Source organism: Lissotriton helveticus, chromosome 3_1 (assembly GCF_964261635.1).
Source record: "Lissotriton helveticus chromosome 3_1, aLisHel1.1, whole genome shotgun sequence".
NCBI classification, from domain to species: Eukaryota; Metazoa; Chordata; class Amphibia; order Caudata; family Salamandridae; genus Lissotriton; species Lissotriton helveticus.
In genome coordinates, this window is record NC_136061.1 from 989982403 (window position 1) to 990002350 (window position 19948).

At 41.3% G+C, this 19948-nt stretch overlaps 1 protein-coding gene across 1 annotated transcript in view; it reads left to right on the forward strand.

Annotated features, from left to right (window-relative positions):
* Positions 1 to 19948, forward strand: part of ITPRID2 (ITPR interacting domain containing 2) — a 207673-nt gene that overhangs the window by 182757 nt on the left and 4968 nt on the right. The window contains exons 16-17 of the mRNA XM_078681472.1: positions 1891 to 2307; positions 14156 to 14280. Coding sequence (XP_078537598.1) covers positions 1891 to 2307; positions 14156 to 14266 — 528 coding nt within the window. The 3' untranslated portion in view covers positions 14267 to 14280. The remainder of the gene's footprint in view (positions 1 to 1890; positions 2308 to 14155; positions 14281 to 19948) is intronic.

The window sequence follows — 19948 nt, forward strand, 5'->3', positions numbered from 1 at the left end:
ATGCTGCTGATTAAACTGCAGCTGTTTGCACATCTCTGGTGTAAAAAGCAGGCACGATATTGAATTGATGAGTAGCACAAGGTTCTTCGACAATTTGCCCTGAAATGCCCTTTAGCTAATATGTAGTAATTTTTAGGTTTTGTGAAGCACAGCCTACAGCTTTGTGGTTGCTCAAGTGCACTCTTCTCCAATCTCTGATGCAATAGGTCATTGAAGTCAGTTGTTTCATTTTCACTAGTGGTGTCCTGCATACTTGGGCATAGATGCATCAATGTAAAATCCGCTCGCAAAGGGGCAGATTCTAAGAATCAGCCCCTTTGCGATCGGTATTTTTGCATTTGGGATGCATCATTCCAAATGCAAAAATCGCAAATTAAGAAATCGCAAAATTGCGATGACTTGCATTTAAAGAAATCTCAAATTGAGATTCCTTAAATGCAATGCATTAAAGTTTAAAAAATAGCGATTTCGCTAATGGGGATTGCAAATTACCATGAAGTTGAACTTCATGGTAATTTGCAAAAACTTTGAAAAATGCACTAAAGTGCATTTTTCAAAGTTTCATGTTGCGCACACATGCCCTAAGGGCATTTGTGTGCGCGACATATGTGCACAGATCAATTTCAGGAGTGCAACAGGGTGTCCTTTGTACACCCCTGCACCCTTGAAATCGCATTCTCAATTTGCGATTCGCTAATTGCTATTCGCAAATTGAGAATGTCTTCCCATTCATTCCTATGGGCCTCTAGGCCCTTAGGAATGAATGGGGAGGTATTCCTTAATTGCAACTCGCATCATCCCAAATGCAAAAATCGCAAATTAAGAAATCGCAAAATTGCGATTACTTGCATTTAAGGAATCTCAAATTGAGATTCCTTAAATGCAATGCATTAAAGTTTAAAAAATAGCAATTTCGCTAATAGGGATAGCAAATTACCATGAAGTTCAACTTGCAATGGTAGTGACATACAATTGTTCTTGCAGAATATACTTTTTTGGAGGTGGAACTCCTGAGGAAGGCAGCGTGGGCTGCCGAAACGCGCGTATAGACAGAGCTTGGAAAACCACCCGATAAATTGTTGTTCTATGGATATTGTTCTTAACAACTGCTGATCGTTTAAATGTTTTTTATCCATATGAATTATCATATTTGAAAGGCTGAATCATTGACTGAATTACTTAATATTGCTCATGTCAATTCTTACCTGGAGATGTATAATCATTATAAATCTTTTTAGAAAAACTGCCATGTATAACAAATACATTTGTTTTTGTACTTTTCTATATATTCGTGTCACTATTGCTTCTCTGTTTAAATATTATGTACTAACCTGCTACTGTTGAGTTATTTAATTGAAGTTGCCCTAGCTCATTTACAGTAAGTAACAAAGTGATGTACAGTAGTAGGAATGCAGTACATAAAAGGCAATAAAGGGCAAGGGCAGGTTGAAGGGGTTTTCTGTCGTGTGAGATGCATCTTTAAGTATGTTCTAACAGAACAGCTTTTCTACTAGACCATATGCATTGAGTATGGTTTTTTGACAAGGATGGACACCCTTGGTTACAAACCCAGGCACAATGTTGAATGTGTTCTGCATCACCGATTTACAGATATTCATGGCTTGGCTATCTCCTTTCATTCTGCCCCAGTGTCTGTGGAGATGGTGTTGTTTACTCTTAATGTTCCAAGGCAACTCGAGTACAGAATAAAATACTCATGCTCCACACTATCAAATGTAGTCACCAAATGAGAACATGGATTGATGTATTTGTTGTCAGTGTCTTTTTTTGTGTGCTTTAGCATTGAACTCTTACGGCAACTTCGCACTTCATAAATTTTAAGCAATTGAACTAGTATTTATGGTTTAAACATTTTTGTTTTATCTCTAGGTGTCCGAACTCATAAGAGAACAGTCGTATCTAAAATCTGAACTGGGCCTAGGTGACATCTCTTTGGAAGCTGGAGCGGAGGCCACAGAGTCAGTCTACTCTCATTTAGCTTCTGATGCTTCTTCAGTGTGTTCCAGTATTTCTCAAAGGAGCAGAAAAATAAGACTTGGCTCTTCTGACCAGAGTGGAAGAGCCAAGACGTATTTGCCACAACACAAACCCACGTTTCGAGCTTCAGTTGCTTTAACCCCAACACCACCTATGCGAGCTGGCACAGTGCAGCAGCCAAGAGCTATTGAAAGCCTTGAAGAAGAAACCTCAAAATCCGAGGAAGTAAAGGTTCCTGTGTCGTCTACCAGTGAAGGTAGCGGGAGGGCTGCGGCTGACAATGAGGAGTTGCAACAAGTTATACGAGAGGTTAGTAATTATTGTCTACTTGTCTTCCATAGGACTAGTAGCCAGATGTGTTAGCAGGTTCTACACAAGGTTAGAATTGCAGAAGCTTGGCGTTACCGTGAAGGAAGGGCATGATTTAAGACTCCTTTTTCCAGTGGTGCATATGAGATTATGCACTTTTTGAATCTGTGGTTTAAAATTGCTAGACCAAAACAACCAAATATTTTGTGTGCTGCTTTGTTAAATTTACCGAAACTCATATTTTTCTGGACACATATGTAAGACTTTGACAGTAAGGTTATCAGGCCACATTATAGCTGACCTTTGGAATCGACCACTAAGTATACATTTGTTTCACTCCTAGTAATTGGTTTCTTTATTTCATCAAACTGATAGGTTCTCTTCTCACATCCTCATTTGAAGAACAGTGGTGTTCTGAACATTTAAACATGAGTAAATAAGTATTCTGGGAAGGGCACAATCCAAATTATTTCCAATCTAAATTGCTACTCAATTCTTTTCCCACTTCAGTTTTGCAGCACCTCCTACTAAACAACTGTTTGAGGCCCGGATGCACATAGGCTTAAGCCTGATTGCAGGCTTAATTATGCTCTTAACCTACATACCTTTTGTGGAAAAAAAATCCCATATTTTGCTTGTTTACTGCTTTCTTGTGTAGTAAAATTGTGTGAACCAGGCATTGCATTCTAGGACAGCTCTCACAAGTGCAAGTACAAGACCCTCCAGTAAGGTGTGCAGATGGAATATGCCTCTTTACTCCGCAAGTAACTAATCTGCATGCTGTCACAACGCGGTCGTTACAACGACCGCGTTGTGACCACGCATACCATTACTCCACAAGTCATTACAATGACTTGCGGAGGGGGGGTGCTGGATGTTGGAATAGTAAAATGTACTATTCCAACTCCAGTTTTTGCGGACTTTAGAGAAGGTGTTGGATTTTAAATCGAACACCTTCGACCCCCCCCCCCCCCCCGCAAGTCGTTGTAACGACTTGCCGAGTAATTGCATGCATTGTCACAATGCGGTCGTTGTAATGGCATGCGTTGTCACAATGCGGTCGTTGTAACGACTGCGTTGTGACAGCATGCGGACTCACGGATGCAGGGTAAAGGTGCTTCACCGCCCAGATTTTCGTCTCTACATATTGTTTGGCCAAATAGAGAAATATAGTAAAAAGTAGAGTTAATTGCTAGTAACAGAACCATAGCTTGACTTAATATGATTTATGTAGGGTTATGTGTATAGTCTTCCTCCCCATGATAATGATCCCTTTTAGTAGAATTTCTTGGTGTTGTAAATAAGCTTTCGGAAGACCTGGGCTTAATACAAAACAAATGTAGGAACCTGGACTCTGCATTTATTCTGTTAAGTGAAACGAAAGAGAACGTGAAGGTTAAGAGCATGCTTAGCAAATGGTGCAATCTTTTCATAAAACTACCGCCCTTTGGTGCTACCTCTCTTCCTACTGCTAATCCGAAATAGCTTCTGACTGTAGACAAGGAGACTGAAACATAGAATAGATCATGAGAAAACCAACACACCAATACTTATCTGGTACTTCTTCAAAACATTATTTCAACCAACTTAATGTAAGTCACTTTCAAAGCTGACCCTCTGTGTTAATATTTAAATAAGATGTGTGCTGTTTAGAACTCAGCGGTGAAGTAAATATAAACACCCTGCCTCCTGGCTTTCCTTAGCAGCTAGTGACAAATTCAGTTGGACCACTAATTGTATAGTTGATAGAGCACGTTCTGCTGAGGATGGAGCTGCTTTTCATGCCAAAGGCTGGCAACCGGTATTTTGGCTGACCAGCTCCACTGTAATCATTTATTGTTGGGAACTTGTGATGCATTTTGATTTTATTTCAGATGTGTAGTTATATTATGACTAGACTTAAAGTAAATTGAAAACTGGTTCCTCTCAAAGTTCTGAAGGTTATCCGAAGTGGTGATATCCTGTTCTCGCTGAAGAACATGATACAGTGCATGTTCTGCTTTAGTAATTTCCTGTATTATATTAGTGTAGGAAGTTGGGTGTGCTGTGTTTGCAGTGCACCAGACCAGCTTATTGTGCCACCGTTTAGCATCTGCCATTGCAGTATGCTCACTCTGTGTGTTAGGCATTGACTGGTTTGTTTAGCTGTCCCAGTGTGATCCCTTTTGGATTGGCTCTGCACTGCAAATTCTGTGCTTTATCACTGTACTGGTCCAAATAGAATCTTCTCATTTTGAGAGAATAATCTTTCCTCGTAGATTTGGGTTTTCTTCCTTGACATTCATTTGGAAAAAGGGGGACAGTTGAGTTTGCAGTGTCCATTATAACATCTAATCTTCCTAGGTGCCTCTCTTCAGTCTTTCTCGTTGGGATCACCATTGAATATTTCAGATCAGTCCAGCCACTTTTTAGATGGGCAGGATATCATTGATTGCAGTCATCTTGCCATCATCAGGCAAGGCACAGGTAACGCATACTTGGCTGTAGAAAATATTCAGTCGTTTTTTTTCTCCTTGGTGAATTTTCAAGATGTTTTGCAAGGACCCACTGGAAAACTAGAGAACCACTCTTTCAATTTACATTAGGAACTTTGGTGTCTTACTTGAGGAAAATAAAGGCGACCGCCTCCTCACCTGTATTGGAGCAGAATGACTAGGTAGTATAATTGGTTTTGCTCTATTGCAGTTCCTCACTTGGTCTAATATGCACATAAGGGCTCCAAATTCATGTGGTGCATACGTGGACGTACCCAGGCGGTCAACTTTTTTTCTAAAGATACAGGCCCATCAGACTACTTTGAAGATAGGGTCTATATATAACCCAATTGGAGACAAAGGCACATTCTTTAAACAAGTGACCGGGTTGCTTCTTTCCTTACTGCATTCCAAGTTTTTGCTCTGTGATTTTTTTGAAACCTGATTCTGGATCCATACCTCAAAGTCACAGCACTACTCCACTCTTTGAACTAAAGAAAGTCTTCTCACTCGTGGATCTGGCAGCTACACCATCCAGGAGATGGGGATTACACCTTTATCTCTTGTGTTAATGGTACCCACACCCGTCTTGATAAATATTTATCTAATGCACAGATACCAAAAATAATGCACACAGATGTAGTACCATGCAGCATATCGGATCATGACATAGTCCCCATAACTATAGATTTTTGTTTGCAAAAGCCGACTAGAGGGTCCTGGAGACTTAATATGGCATACTACAGGCTGACGAAAGATACAAAATGCCTCCAAACCTATTTAACTTCGTACTTGGACAGAACAAAAACAGTCAGCAATGCAAATGTTATGGGCGGCCGGGAAAGACTGTATTTTGGGGGACTTAATGAGGGACTCTGCCCAGCAACAGGCGTTGCTTGAAAGACCGATTAAGCACCTTAGTGACTAGTATAATCACAAACCGGATCTCAAGACTTTGCAATCCCTCCAGAAAACTAACACCAAATTGAACTCCATGTGGACCTCACAGACAAAAACATTTCATTTCATATCAGACAGCAGCATTACAAGAGGGGGAAGAATGCGCAGCACCTCTTGGCCCTTCTGTTGATGCAGAGGTAGGGAGACACTGCCATCCCAGTGGTCCGTGACACTTTTGACTCCAGGTATTCTGGAGATTTTCTGTGAGTTCTGTCACTCCTTGTACTCTGCAGAGGGAGTTTATGCTCAGGAGCAGGATGGCAGTTTTTTTTCTCACCTGGTACTCTGTGTACTGTCCCTCTTGATATCACTTCTACACTTTGCAGCAGAGAAGATGAGACATGCAATAGATGCACTACCCAATGAAGAAAGCACCAGCCTTCATGGAAACTTTTATAAAACAAAGACAAGATGCTTCCTTTGTGGCATATGTTCTATGCTGAATTATCATCAGGGACCCACCCCCTCCCTGTACTTTCAGCTGCATGCAACACATACTACTGAGGCAGGTATAAGTACCCCCTTCTGTGTGGGAGTTATCAACAAATACCACTTGTAAATGTAGACATTAAGCTTCCTGCCAAAGTTTTAGCCACCTGTCATGTGTGACTGCTCCAGACGTTGATTCATCCCTCCCAGGAGGGTTTTGTTCTTCTTCGCTCCTCCACATCCCATTTACAGTGTCTCTCGAATATACTATGGCAGCGTTGACATGATAATGATGAGATGGTGGCTGTATCTTTGGAAGCGGAAAACACTTTTGACAGGGTAGAATGGCATTTCATGTTCTGTGCCCTCTAGTGATTTGGGTCTGAAAAGGATTTCTTACAAAGCTCAAATGTCTGTTCTCAAATTTGACAGTGATTTGCAATGGTTATCACCATGAGTAATCAACATAGGCAGCGGAACTAGTTACGGCTGCTCTCTTTCTCGTCTTTTATCCATTCTCGCTTTAGAGCCGCAAGTGGCAGCACTACTGAGTGTTAATGGTCAAAGGTATATCAAAACCTGGTGGGGAATACAAAGCTCTGTAGTATGCTGACAATATATTGGTCATGCATGCAGACCCAAGTAATTCACTCCTTGTGCTGATAGATTTGTTATGAGATTTCCAACTATCGAATTCACTGGGGAAAATGCGAGGCACTCCCTTCCACCCCTACTACGATAAGGAAATCGCTTGAAAGCTTAGTTTCACTGGGTTACGCTACAAATTGAAATATCAATGGATACACTTAAATGCAGTGCTGCAACACATTATGCAGGATAACCTAGACCAATGGTTTATTAACTTTTTTAGTCTGGGGCCCCCTGGTTGGTCCACAGTGCCTACTCGGGGAGTTCATGCCTGCTTAGAAAATTAAATAATAACAGATTAATATGGCACATGTAAATAAAGAAGAAACATGTTAAAATATTACATTTATTTACTTTCTATAAATGTGAAGGAATTTGAAATTGGAGGCTAAAAAATAAGTTGGTATCCTCAGATTGATTCGTAGGAGAAGTAAAACAATATATAGTATGGGCAATGAGTGACCTCAATTAAATTTAGAAAAGCTACAACCTTCCAACTAAAATTTAGATTTTTGTTATATATATTTGTGGAATAGAATAATTCATTTGTATATTTATTTGATGAATGTTTGTTTCCACATTTTTTGTATTGATTTGTGGTACAAATCATCAGTCCCCATATTTCATTAATGGCTCCGTGGTGATCCCTGGATTCCAATGATGTTTCAGTGGGGGACCCCAGATTCTAGTATTAAGTGGGAGTCCACAGAAGTCAAAAGGTTAAGAACCACTGACCTAGACTCTCCAATAGAGAAGATAAAGAATTACACTGCACGATGGCTGTTTAATCGTTTAAACTCCAACCCAAGAAGGCCAGTTCAAGTGAAAATCGGGCTCCACATGAACTATTTTTTTGCAATGCTTAACTTTGTGAAACACTTTGAGAATTGTATCTTTACTGAGGCTTAAAATGACGAAACTCTATGCATCCACGAAATCTAGGGTGGCCTTTCTGGGTGAAGATTGGAACATAACGAGGGATTATAGTAGGTATACACTATGGTCCAAAAACAGAATGTTAAGATGAACTCTGTATTACATGCTGCTGCATATGCTTGGTATAACTTACTTGGAAAAGACCTCTACCTACACACGCAGGCGAAACTATGGGGTAATGCTAAAATTTGTATGGGGAGAGGAACCGCAATAGCCAGTATTTATTGCATGCGGACTGACCTCTGTTGACCGGCTTGTCCAGGGGAGTGGACTTAAAACACACTGATTCAAAACTAGAGTTTGGACTTCTCCCCAAACTCTTCTGGAGTTACCAACAACTGCTACACTGTGTCAGCAAAGTTTTGGGCTTGGGTCCTCTGGCAACACTGAACTCTCCTATCCTATGTTACTTGGTTACAGGGGGTACCTAAAAAGGAGAGCTTTCTGGCCTTTATTGGACCCTATCTGACCACACCTTCTCTCACCCTCTGGCCCAAGACAGAAATGGTAGACTGAGAGGCTTGGTCTGATTTATGAAATTGAGGACTGGGATGACATGCAATGAATGCATGAAAGGTTTTTGCAAAGCTAGACTGAAATGTTGTAATGTTGATATCTTGCACAGGTGGCACTGGATGCTGGTAAGGCTGCATACATTGGGCCTGAGTGACCACTCCAAGTGTTGGAGATGTTGCACCCCACTTAATGTCATTGTCCACATTCTATGTGAGTGCCCTAACCTCAGGAAATACTGGACTGCAGTTTGATCAAGAATGAACTGCACACTAACTATTACCGGCCTGTTGACTAATGGAGCTGCACTTCTACATGATACCTTGGGCTATACTGCAGTTATGGAGCGCAGAGGCCGTTGGTTGGCTTTAGCAGTAGCAAAAATGTGCATGCTACACCTCTGGTGAACAGAAAAATCCCTATTTGAGGAGACGTAACTAAGAGCAATGCGTCACATATCCTATATAGGATTATGGCAAATTCTGCTAAGTGATCAAGTGGAAAAATGTGCGGACATATGGGGGGATTGCCTGGATGACTACACCGTACAATATAAACCCTGAAGGCGGTTGTTATGATTAAGCTACCAGGAGTGAATATATATTTAAATGAGGAATTCCATGATTACCTCCACCATAGACTACTAATCCGTGTTCAATTTACTATCCATTCTCTGTAGTGTAACATATGCATGGTGGCATTTCTATATGACTTCAGTCTCTAGGAGAGTCTTAGCTTTGGGAGGGCACGGGTGTTCCATTCACCACTAGGTGAACTATGTAGCCGTGAATAGATACCTCCTGCAAAATGGCTTATTTTTAATTCCCTTTATCCTCCTCTGTCTTTTGTTACCTTTAAGTAGTTAGGTTATCAGGCTTCGTAGTGTATTAGCTGCTTTGCTCTCTCACAGGTGCCCTTGTCAAGACTGCTCATGGGCATGTACTTCTTTGTCATACCCTTAGCATTGTCTAATCTATGTATAGTTTGTTGAGACCTAACCAGTATAGAAGTATGGTTATTTTACGCCCTAGATGGAACTATATCGCGTTTACTGCATGACAAAGGGCAATTACACTGTGGTTGAGTTGGTATTCATGCTTAGACATAGCAATATGATTCTTTTCTTTTTTTTGCTTTTCATTTTGTACTCTGTTTGACCAGTCGGTGTAGCCACATAGGGACCTGTTTGCTGACATTGGTGTTGCTGATTATATTAATTAATTCAGAATAAGTAATTGAACTGCAATTGCTTATTCTAGCATACGCTCTTGTCCTCCCAGGTACATCAACATTTTTTTTTAGTTGATTGTCCTGCCATGTAGGATCCGTATGTATATCAGCTGCAGCGTCCTTACCTTGCTGAAGGAACAGGCTGTATTGTTGAATTAAAAAATCTATAAAGATGCTGTAAACAAAAAAAACTACACCTCAAAGCCACCATCCTTGCCACTGTACATCTATGCTTGGATCATGCCCCGTATTCCGGATTAATTCCACTGGCTACCTTTCAATTGCCGAATGCTGTTTTGAGTTGACCTGCTTCTACACCACAGTCCATACAAACCGATATTCTATCTGATTTGCAAATTAATATTTTGGGGTTTCTACATCCTGAATACCAAAGCTAGCCACTGCCCCATCTGTTCTCATGTTATGGACTCCTTTAACTCCCTACAAATTGAATTCCACACACTGCCAGACTGCTTTCCCTTTCCCTTTGCTCATCTCCAGTTTAAAAAATAATTTCTTCCCAGGATCCAAGAACTCACTCTAATGCAAGAACAAATCTTCCTTCTCCAAATGAAGGAATCATTGTTATTTTTGGTTTTGGGTTTCAAATTGCATTATTTTATAAAGGGGTACTATGATTCTACAGTATGAGGTTCCTACTGCCCTGAAATCATCCATAACACAGTTGATCACTTCGGAAGACACTCCCGAATGTCGCACCGTTGCCTTCAAACCTTTCATCAGATGAGGAATTGAAATTATTAGGAAAAAGATGGTGACAGTTTGATCGGCTCACCTTTTCTTCCAACACTCTACACAGAATATGCCTTAATGTGACTCATGCCATTCTCTCTTGTCATTGAACCCCTGTTAGCGCTTTGGTGAGCTCGTCCATCGCCAGATTTATTGGAGGTTGAAGGTAGATGCCCTGCTCAGAGTGTTTGCAGCTCTTTGTTTCTCTACTTAATGTGCAAATCCATTGATCTTTAATCTCCATCCCAGTAGTACTATTATGCATTCCAGACATCTCCAAGCACACCAACACTCATTCTGGCTGAGCAGTAGGGAAGAGATACACAAAAAAGGGGAAAGGCAGACAGTAGATTATAACGATGTCTTTAATGGTTAAGTCTCAAATACATATTTACATTATATACAGATTGTCCTGCTTTGCATTACTACACCCACTTGCTCTTACCTGTTAAGAAAAAAAGCAGTCTAAGGTGGAGTCTGAATCATGGTGCATTGTAGGTTTTGGGATAGGGTTCACAAATCACCTCTAAAATGAAACCTCCACTAAAAAAAACAACAACAAAAACAGCATCCGCACCCAACACTGTACATGCTTTGCATACTGGAGTGTGCAAAGTATGTGAATCTACAACCATACAGGCTGCAGATTGATTGTTACTTACCTATTTTCAGTAAGGCGACGCATGCCCTCTGGGCACTTTCTCCCGGCTCAAGGAGGTCTCCCTATGGTTTCCCAAATTGATGCTGGAATAGGCATTAGTCAAGCTCAGGTGCAGATAAAGTCTGTTGACCCCACTGGTTAGATGTGCACCTCCATTAACTGTTCTCACCCCAGACATTCATTCAGAGAAAAAGTGTTATGCCCTCATGCCATATTCCTCTCTGCACTTTTAATTGCTTGTTTCGTTCGCAGATTAAGTCCCGTTTTACCTGCTCTATGGTTTTTGCAGATCTAGTGGTGTAGCAGGCGAAGCATGCATGCCTATTGACAGCAGTAGCTTCTCATTGCAGGGGCCTAAGCAGTAACCTCCCTTTGAGACAGGAGATGGTGCAGCAGGTCCTGTGCTGTGGCATGACTTCTTTGGCTGTTGTGGCCCTTTGGGTCTAGGCAGGCAGGTACCCAGTCACTGCAGTTGCAGTGTCTGGAAAGATTCATCAGCATGATGTCTTTTACATTTGTGGCTTCCTGGCTGATTGATCACTTGCTTCAACAGTGGCATGTCTCCTCTTCTCGGGCACCAGCAAATGCAGCATCAACTCTCAAACCACAGCAGGATGTCAAATGACACCGTGGCATTGATTTGTGCTCTAGATTTTTCTAAAAGCACAGGTCGGTTTACTAAGCCCCCCCCGTGCATTAAGGACTTAGTATGTGTGCCAACTAGATTCAGAAGCCTAGTTATACTGCAACCATTACACAACCCACTGAACTGTTTGAGATGTGTTTCGGGTAGCTTTCAATCCATGAGACATTATAGGGATAGTTAGTGGACCGCCAACTCCTCTATCATCAAAAATAACTACACACTCAAGAACATTAGAACATGAAGGACATATTTTAAATATTTACTCAAAATCAGAATCCTAGTCTAGTGCGCATGATATGAATGGTAACCACTATGAAGACAAAACAGCAGCAGCAATGTTCACCAAACCTTTAAATAAGAGTAACCACTCTTAACAGGATTGTGTGATGCAGCTGTAGCAACTCTGCTCTCATTATGCTACTTGTAAGCGTGTATCTGATTCTAGCACAGCAGAAAATAAAACCCATTTTGAGTTTCAGAGATGGTATACTCCCACATACTTGTTTGATCAGTAGAGTTTATTTTCAATGGAGCCATATGGTCTGCTGTTCCCATCTCACGAGGCTAACTGCATTGAAAAGTGAGGGTTGAATGCCTCACGTGCCAGTAGCCTTTAATTGGCAACGGAGATATGATTCTGTGCGGCCTGTCCTAGTGACTCTTGGTGTGATGATTCCCCCTGCCCTTCATTCTCCGTGGTCGACATTTGTAACATAATCTTGTTATTGTTCGAAACTCTTACAAAAACAAGGCATAGTAATTCACCTGATACCTTTCAATTCTTTCATTCTACGCGATGGTCTTTTGAAATGACTACAGTATATTAGACTCGTAGTTGTCAACCTTCCAGAAACACTTCGAAATCAAAATCCGCATTCTAAGTAAATAATGCTAATATTTTCATGTACACTTGATTATAACATTGCAGAACTTCTAAACTAAATGTGTCACTTTTTGATTAATTGACTGTCACCTGTAATATGAGCATTGGAATACTCATAATATTCATAACGGTATTTGTGCTTACAAAGTCTTGGTGCAGTTCACAAGGTGACTGCTCAGAGAAACCTGAGGAACTCCTTGCAACAGCTGTCACTTCTGACAATCTCTGGGTGTTGCCCATGCTGGGAACATGCTGTGCCACTCCTTAACAGTCTCTCCTGCAGGACCAGGCACTCACCTTCTATCGCTTAACAGGCAGGCAGGCAGGCTTGTAGGTGCTAAGGCAGACCCTCGGTAATGTACCCTACCTCTGGGAGACTGGCTGCCATGCAGACACTAGCCTAATCACAGTAGTCCTGCAAGCACTCTCCAGAGCACATCCATTCTTGGTTATGAAGAACTTGGAAATGCTCAGGAAGAACAATTCGGCAACCCTTTGCTAAAAAGGTCCTCATTGAGTTTTTAAAGGTAGTCCTGTCTCCATACACTGTGCTTTAGTGCCTGGATCACCACCCTCTTGCGACAGTAATGCACGCAATAGATATTTGCGGTGTGGGAAAGCTATGCCATCCTCCATTTTATGCCATGCTAAACCAGGGACATTCAGAATGGATCTCACTTGCCCTGATGCTAAAAATCATACAACTGAGTCCTGCCACTAGCCAAATGTTTCATGAGAGGCACCAGTAACTTTGTTTCATCTTGACACAGAGAATAAAGTCCTAATACTGATTCACAAAAATGTACACTGTCACCATGGCTTTGTGATGCACCCAGGTCATGGACAGCAGTAGTATGTGGTGCGCCCTCACGGATCAAAAAACAAGTTCTGCACCTCTAATTACCTGGGACAGGCCTACAAAGTTGGGAAAGCAGATTCATATGCAAACAGGAACTAAGGGCATGGATACATGCTTGATTACCATTCCTATCTACACCATTATTTAAAACCAAATCGTCAAATCTACAGAATTTTCTAGGAGACTGCATCATATTTATGCGTATACACACACACACACACCGCCTCACTGAAAAGCGAACTATTAACAAATGGTACTTTTGTGTATATCCTTGCCATGTGGCATCTGAGTAGTGTCGTGGGAGATATTCCGCCTCCTGGCAAGCATAAATGTCCTGGATGGTCTAGGTTTCTTCTGCTGCTCGTAATGCCCTGTAATAGGTACATGATGGTAAATTATTGTCCGGAGAGGCTTACCGACTTGAAATTTGAGATTGTCTACTGATATCCTTCCAAACAAGCTATGCAAAGTGATTGAACACCTTTTTTTTTTTTTTTTGTTTTTTTTTTAAGAGTTAGTACTTGATCCCGCAAGATTAATTATAGCATGAGGTAATTGCATTTGCATTCCCTTGTATGTATGCTTGGTATGTTTCTTGTACAGTCTTGTAGATAAAGCTGCCTCGATGTCATACATGTCATACCGTAGCACATTAAAATATGTGCTAGAAGTACTATTTTTATTTGGTATGATTGCTGTACATCTTGTAGGTGAAGCTGATACTACACCGTACATTCTATCCATACCAACCTTGGAATTTGTAATGGGAGTGGTATTTTGTATCAGACTGGTTTGTGTTAGAATTTCAAGTGTCTAATCATAGCCTGAAAACGATAATGGTTTTATATTTTTCCAGATAAAAGAATCTATTGTTGGGGATATCCGAAGAGAAATAGTAAGTGGACTGTTAGCAGCTGTATCTTCCCCATTGAGGTCGGCTGATGGAAAGCAGGATGGAAAACTCTGAAGTAGCAGATGGAGGTAAGCACAAGCTGTAAAATGTGTGCATATCTTCTTTGCTTTGATTTAGTATTGTTTTCTGACTGCTGTATTTGAGTTTGAGAATTCTGAAAGCATTGGAATGAAGATGTATTTTGCATTTATGGTTGTCAGATGCATATTTCTCATTGAATTGTTGTCCTTGATACTTGCTTGATTTATCAGGGTAAAGGAATCCAATTTTTATTTTCTCCATCTAAGTTTGCCAGTTGAATTTTTTCTTTTGTAGTTGGTAATATGTATGCCTTCCCAGAAACATTACTTTAACTACTATGGAAATATGAATTCAGTGTTTGAAGCTTTTGTATTTATCGAAAGTATGTGCTTACATTTTTTTATGGCTTTTTCAATCTTTTGTTCAAAGTGAAGTGGCTCACCATGGTAAGTCACAGGTGTCCCTGGCAGAGAGCCATTTTGTCCTTCTGAATAAGCTAATGGGGAGATAAGCAGAGATCCTTTCAATCTTCTAGTGAAGCATCAAGGCTGTGCTGTTAGCCCACAATCATTATAGAGATGACATTATTAACTGTCACCAGTTTGCCCTTGCTGACCAATTTGAAGCTTTTTCTCTTTGTGGGAATGGCCCTTTACTTTTGGGGTTTGAGAGAGTTGTATTGGTGGGAGCGTGAACTTACTCTTTATGCATGTGGGTATAGGTTCGGGGAACAGGAAGTGACAAAGCATTGCGTTGAGGGACCTCCTTTTTGAGGTCTCGCCTACGCAGCTTGCACGCGTTGCATAGGATACCTTCAGCCGTCGTGCAGCTTTTTTTCAAAACACATACTCGTGCTTGTGGCGGCATACACCTCGCTGGAGTGCACAGCGGCGCACCACAAGTACGAGTATGTGCTTTGAAAAAGAGCAGACTGCTCTCCCTGAACGCGCACGCACCACTCGACGGGAGCACCCCTCAGACTCTCCCAATGCAGCCTGCACGCCTTTTTTAAATTTTTTTATACTTTCAGCGCGAGGTACGTGTTTGTCTGCTTTACAGTAATGATCCCTTTCTTCTCCACCTCAGCGGGAAGTCCGAAGTCTGCAGCGTGTTTGAGTACCAGAGGTTGTTCCAGATATGTATTGTCACTCTTTATTATAGTGGTCTAACTACAAGTTCCTGAATGCACTGGTTAGGACTCTCTTGTCTTCCATCAGTGTGTTGCACCTCTGCTATTTTTTCCTCACACCGGTCTTGCTTTTAGGTTGCTTGCAAATAGGTGTCACTCTTTGTTGCCCCTACTGTCCTGCCACTTCCTCAGGGCCCCCAACATGTTATACGAGTTCTTTTTATCTTGTATGATTTCGTCTTCAAATAACCTCAATTCCACACTGCTCGAATTGTTCTTTTATCAATCACCAACACAATTCAGGAAACATATAATTTCAGACCGGGCCACAATTACAAACTTGTACTCGCATGTGTTATCTTGCACATCTTCACTATCTTACATCGCCTTCACTGGCAAATGGCCCCAACTCTAGCTCAATTTAGAATCCAGCTCGTCTTCTCAGTGCCTTTTTACTCTGTTCATGTCCCATATATTTCGACTACCAATTGCTTGCTTAAAGACCGCTTGTAAAACTAGCATTGGCAAAGCCAACAGGTTTCACCTATTGAACATCTATGGCTTAAAGAAACAAGCATTGGCATAGCCAATAGGTCTCGCCTTTGGGATCTTACAAGTGTTTAGTTATCCAGCACAATTTCCTTGGTGCAACAACAGCAACTGTTGTATGGCTAAACACTTATACGGTCCCAAAGGCGGGACCTATTGGCTATGCCAATGCTTTTTTTTTTTTTACTTTGCTGCTTTTCTCTCCTTGTAACTCTACCTTTTCCATCTCATATCTTCTCTCAGCTGCATTTAAATCTCACCTGTAAGAGTAGCAAAGTGATTTTGATCTTAGTAATTAACATTGACTGAGTACTCTTCAGTTTTACAGTGTGAACCTATTCTAGAATTACATGCTGCACTTCATTCAGTCTTTGAGTGACAGGTTCTGAAAAGGTGCTGGTTATTGTGAAAAGGTTCTTATGTCTCAATAATATGCAGTCGGGACCATTGATAATCTTGATCCAAAACCCACATTACCCCACAGCATGTCCACCAACTTCAGATTAAATACTCCGTTGTGATGTTAATTTCCCACTAAGCTGCAATCCATTAGTATTCAGCCAACTATGTGCTCACTTAATTGCAAAGACTGTTGTGTAGTCCCCTGCTTCCCCGTAGTGACTGTGTGTTTGTTGGGCAATGTAAACATGGGGATTGTACCAGACTGATTCCATGCACCCCTGCATGATATGTCGTTCTGAAGACCAGTTTGCCCACTGTTCTCCCTATAGCCCTCCCTAACCTTAGATGGGTGGCAAACAGTTTTGACAACCACAGAACACGACACCCCCCAGCTCTCAGGGATCATGGTAACAGATCTAGAACCCTTTTGCTTAGTCACTCGTGCTCTCTTTCACTCAGAGAAGTAAACAAGGAATACACAGTGGGGTGTTTTCAAAACTTACTGAACCAAATCGGGAACTGGAATAGCTGAAATGATCACCAGTGAAAGGTCTCTGTTCGCAGTGTGATGACACATGTGGTTTGAGAACCAAGTACACCAGTTTTACTGCAGAGCGTTCTGGGAGATGGTGTCCATTCAGGAGCAAGAAAAAGACTGTCCCTAAACCAAGCATGAGAGCCAGGAAAAGTAACGCCTGTGTAATCTAAAGATGTAACCAAGGAGAAACAAAATAGGTCCTTTTCAGCCAAAAATAGAAAGCAAACTCTTTCAGCCTGAATGGTTGAGGCGGTGACGGTTCTGATGCATTGGAATAGAAGTCATCAAATTAGGTAAATCACCAGAGGCTGTTCGATCCATTTTTGGCAGCTCAGCAGGTTTTGTAGAACTGGGAGAAGACTCGATCTGTATTACATTGATGTGGATTGTGTTTTCAGGTTTCCAAATTGCAATCTGTGTTTCTGTACTAGTTGGCTGAAGACTCGCAGATCCTTTATAACAGTTTGTTATCAGCCAACCGCTGTGGCCATACCAAAAGGATTCGAAAGGGAGTCCACTGCTACCTAGATGTACTTTTAAGCCCCATCCAATGACAACGGGCCCCAGTGGTACAGGAAAACACAAGTCAGAGGCTTGTTTGAAATCAGAAGAAGTGTCTGTGGTGGAAGTGCCACAGTGGAACCCTTCATCTGCTGCCAGATGTTGCTTTTAAGGACAAAGGCCTTAGTCTATTTGTAAAGACCGGGCCATCAGTAACACTGCTGCAATAATTAAATTGTAGCAGTCGCCCCTGTGTGTGCAGATGCCAGACCCTAGTTTGCAGCTAGGATTAAACACATCCTGCAGTCTGTGTCTGTATCACTCCATCATCCCCCCTCCAGCAATGTGACCATATGGAATATCTTCTGCATCTAAATTGTGGAAGTACTTGAGTGGAAAGCCTTTCAGCAGATGGGTGTCATTGTGAGCAGCGTTGACAGCCACCTTGATTTCTCTGTGTAGCCTCATACTGGAACAAGTGATTGCAGCAATCGCAGCAGTACGAACTGTTGCTGTTCTGGTTTCATCAGTTATTGAATTCACTCGAATTGTACGCCAGCACGTTGGTAACTCAATGTGTGTTTCACATGAGTCCTGGGCCAGCAATTTTTCAGCTTTGTCATTTGTTCCCAAAGCAGCTTGTGCTTTATTGTGCAACCATTTAAGTCTCTGAATCCCTCCTGGTGCCAATAAGGTAAATATTCATTATAAGATTGAACACAGTAAAACGAAACACACACAATAAGTGTGGAGAATCCTAGATCCATGTTTTCTAGTGCCAGTTCTAGAGCCCTAAGGTCGGCCAGCTGGGCTGTGCAATCGCCACGTGACTGCATGTAGGTTTTCTTGGGGTGAAATTCTCCACTGTGCATGTGCCTTTTCACAATAGTGCACCCTGCCCAGTATTGATGCTTTATCCCTACGGCAAGATACCAACACAGGGTTTGGCTTCTGAACAGCAAGGCCAAGCATACTATACTGAAAATAACAAAACAAAGCACCAGTGCTGCAACTGTCTTTTGATTCTACCTTAAGTGCATTGAACAAAACAAATGTCACCACAACCACTTTTTCCGTTGGATTTAATCCAAATGTTCTTTCAACAATTTACATTAATTTTTCACAACATCACAAGACATTGCCTACAATTTTGAATTTTTATTTGACTGAGACAAACCACCCTTTCCCCCTCAACATACCTACAAACCTTATATAAATTGCCACTGACATACATTTGTGCATACTCTCCACACGCCAATCACTCTGTCAAAAATCAAAACAACATTCTATCCATCACCACACTCCTGTAATCACACTAACCACTTCCAAACATACACCCACCCAAGGCTGCTTCTACAGATTGTTTTACTGAGAAGACACTTTTTATCACAAACTTGGCACAGGAAAACTAAATCCAAGAACCAAAAAAAGGCCATCAACAAGATAAAGCTCGATTTCAAGTATCTACAACTTTGTCTTTTGATTAGCCTAAACGCCGTGGTCTACGCATTTCGAATCCCTCCAGATGTGGGGATTCTCCTCCGGACCAAGAATAGCTTCACAAACCTTCGAATCTAATAGTTCTTTATTTCCTTTTTTGTAATTTTTGTGATATTGGGCGAAAGGCGCCGGGTCTGACTGTTCAAAAGGCTTTCTACATATCTGATTGCGTGTTATATTTCACGCCACTCGAAGACAGACGCACCACTAATGTGGGCACGATTTTTGGCACTCTCCGAGTTAGTCTTAGATCTCTTCACGGGGGAGTCATTCAATTTCAGGTGTCTCCTACGTCCGGCTGGGCAGAACCATCAGTATAAATTATGTACTCGTAGCATTCTAGTGGCATAATTCCATTAGGTAGAGGATATTTTTTTTCCTACTGTAAAAAGCCTATGTTTGTAGTTTAGAGTCAAACTTGGTCTACATCTGTTGCAGTGAGCGAGTTGGCCCTTCGTATCAACGTGGATTTAATGCTTTGGCGTTTGGAACGTTTGCTCTGGAGACGCCTCCAAGACTGGTGCCCTGGTAACAACTATAATGCGTTTTCCCTGAGCTAGGGCTTACTCTCTTACCACAGCAGTCTGTACTGCTAACAGTATTTTTTCTGTAGCTGCAAAACTCATTTCAACATTGTGTAAAGATGCGATTTATATACAATTGTTACTGTGTCACCTTCATTGAACGTGGCATACATACATCCTGATGTCCCTGCAATGATGCAGATCACCAGGTTCATCGTATTTACACGTGTGTAAGTGTTGAATGTGGTCAGATATCTGCTTCCAGGTGCTATATTGTGGCAGTAAAATCAATTCGAGATATCAAGTGTTTTGTATTTCTTCCGCACTATTGTTCATTAGTGCAGCACTTTGTACATTTTGTACTGCAAATGTGCAAATAGCTATTTTTAAGTACCTGTAGTCAAAAACCGAATGGTATGAATGATCAGGTTTCATTACAGAAAAGAAGGAATTATTCATTGATGAGGTGCAACTTTCTGTTAAATGTTGGTATTCAAATTGTTAGCTTCATGGTTTATTGGATATTTTCTTTGGGGTTGTCCTCTGTCGTATTTCATGATAAAGGAAACGGT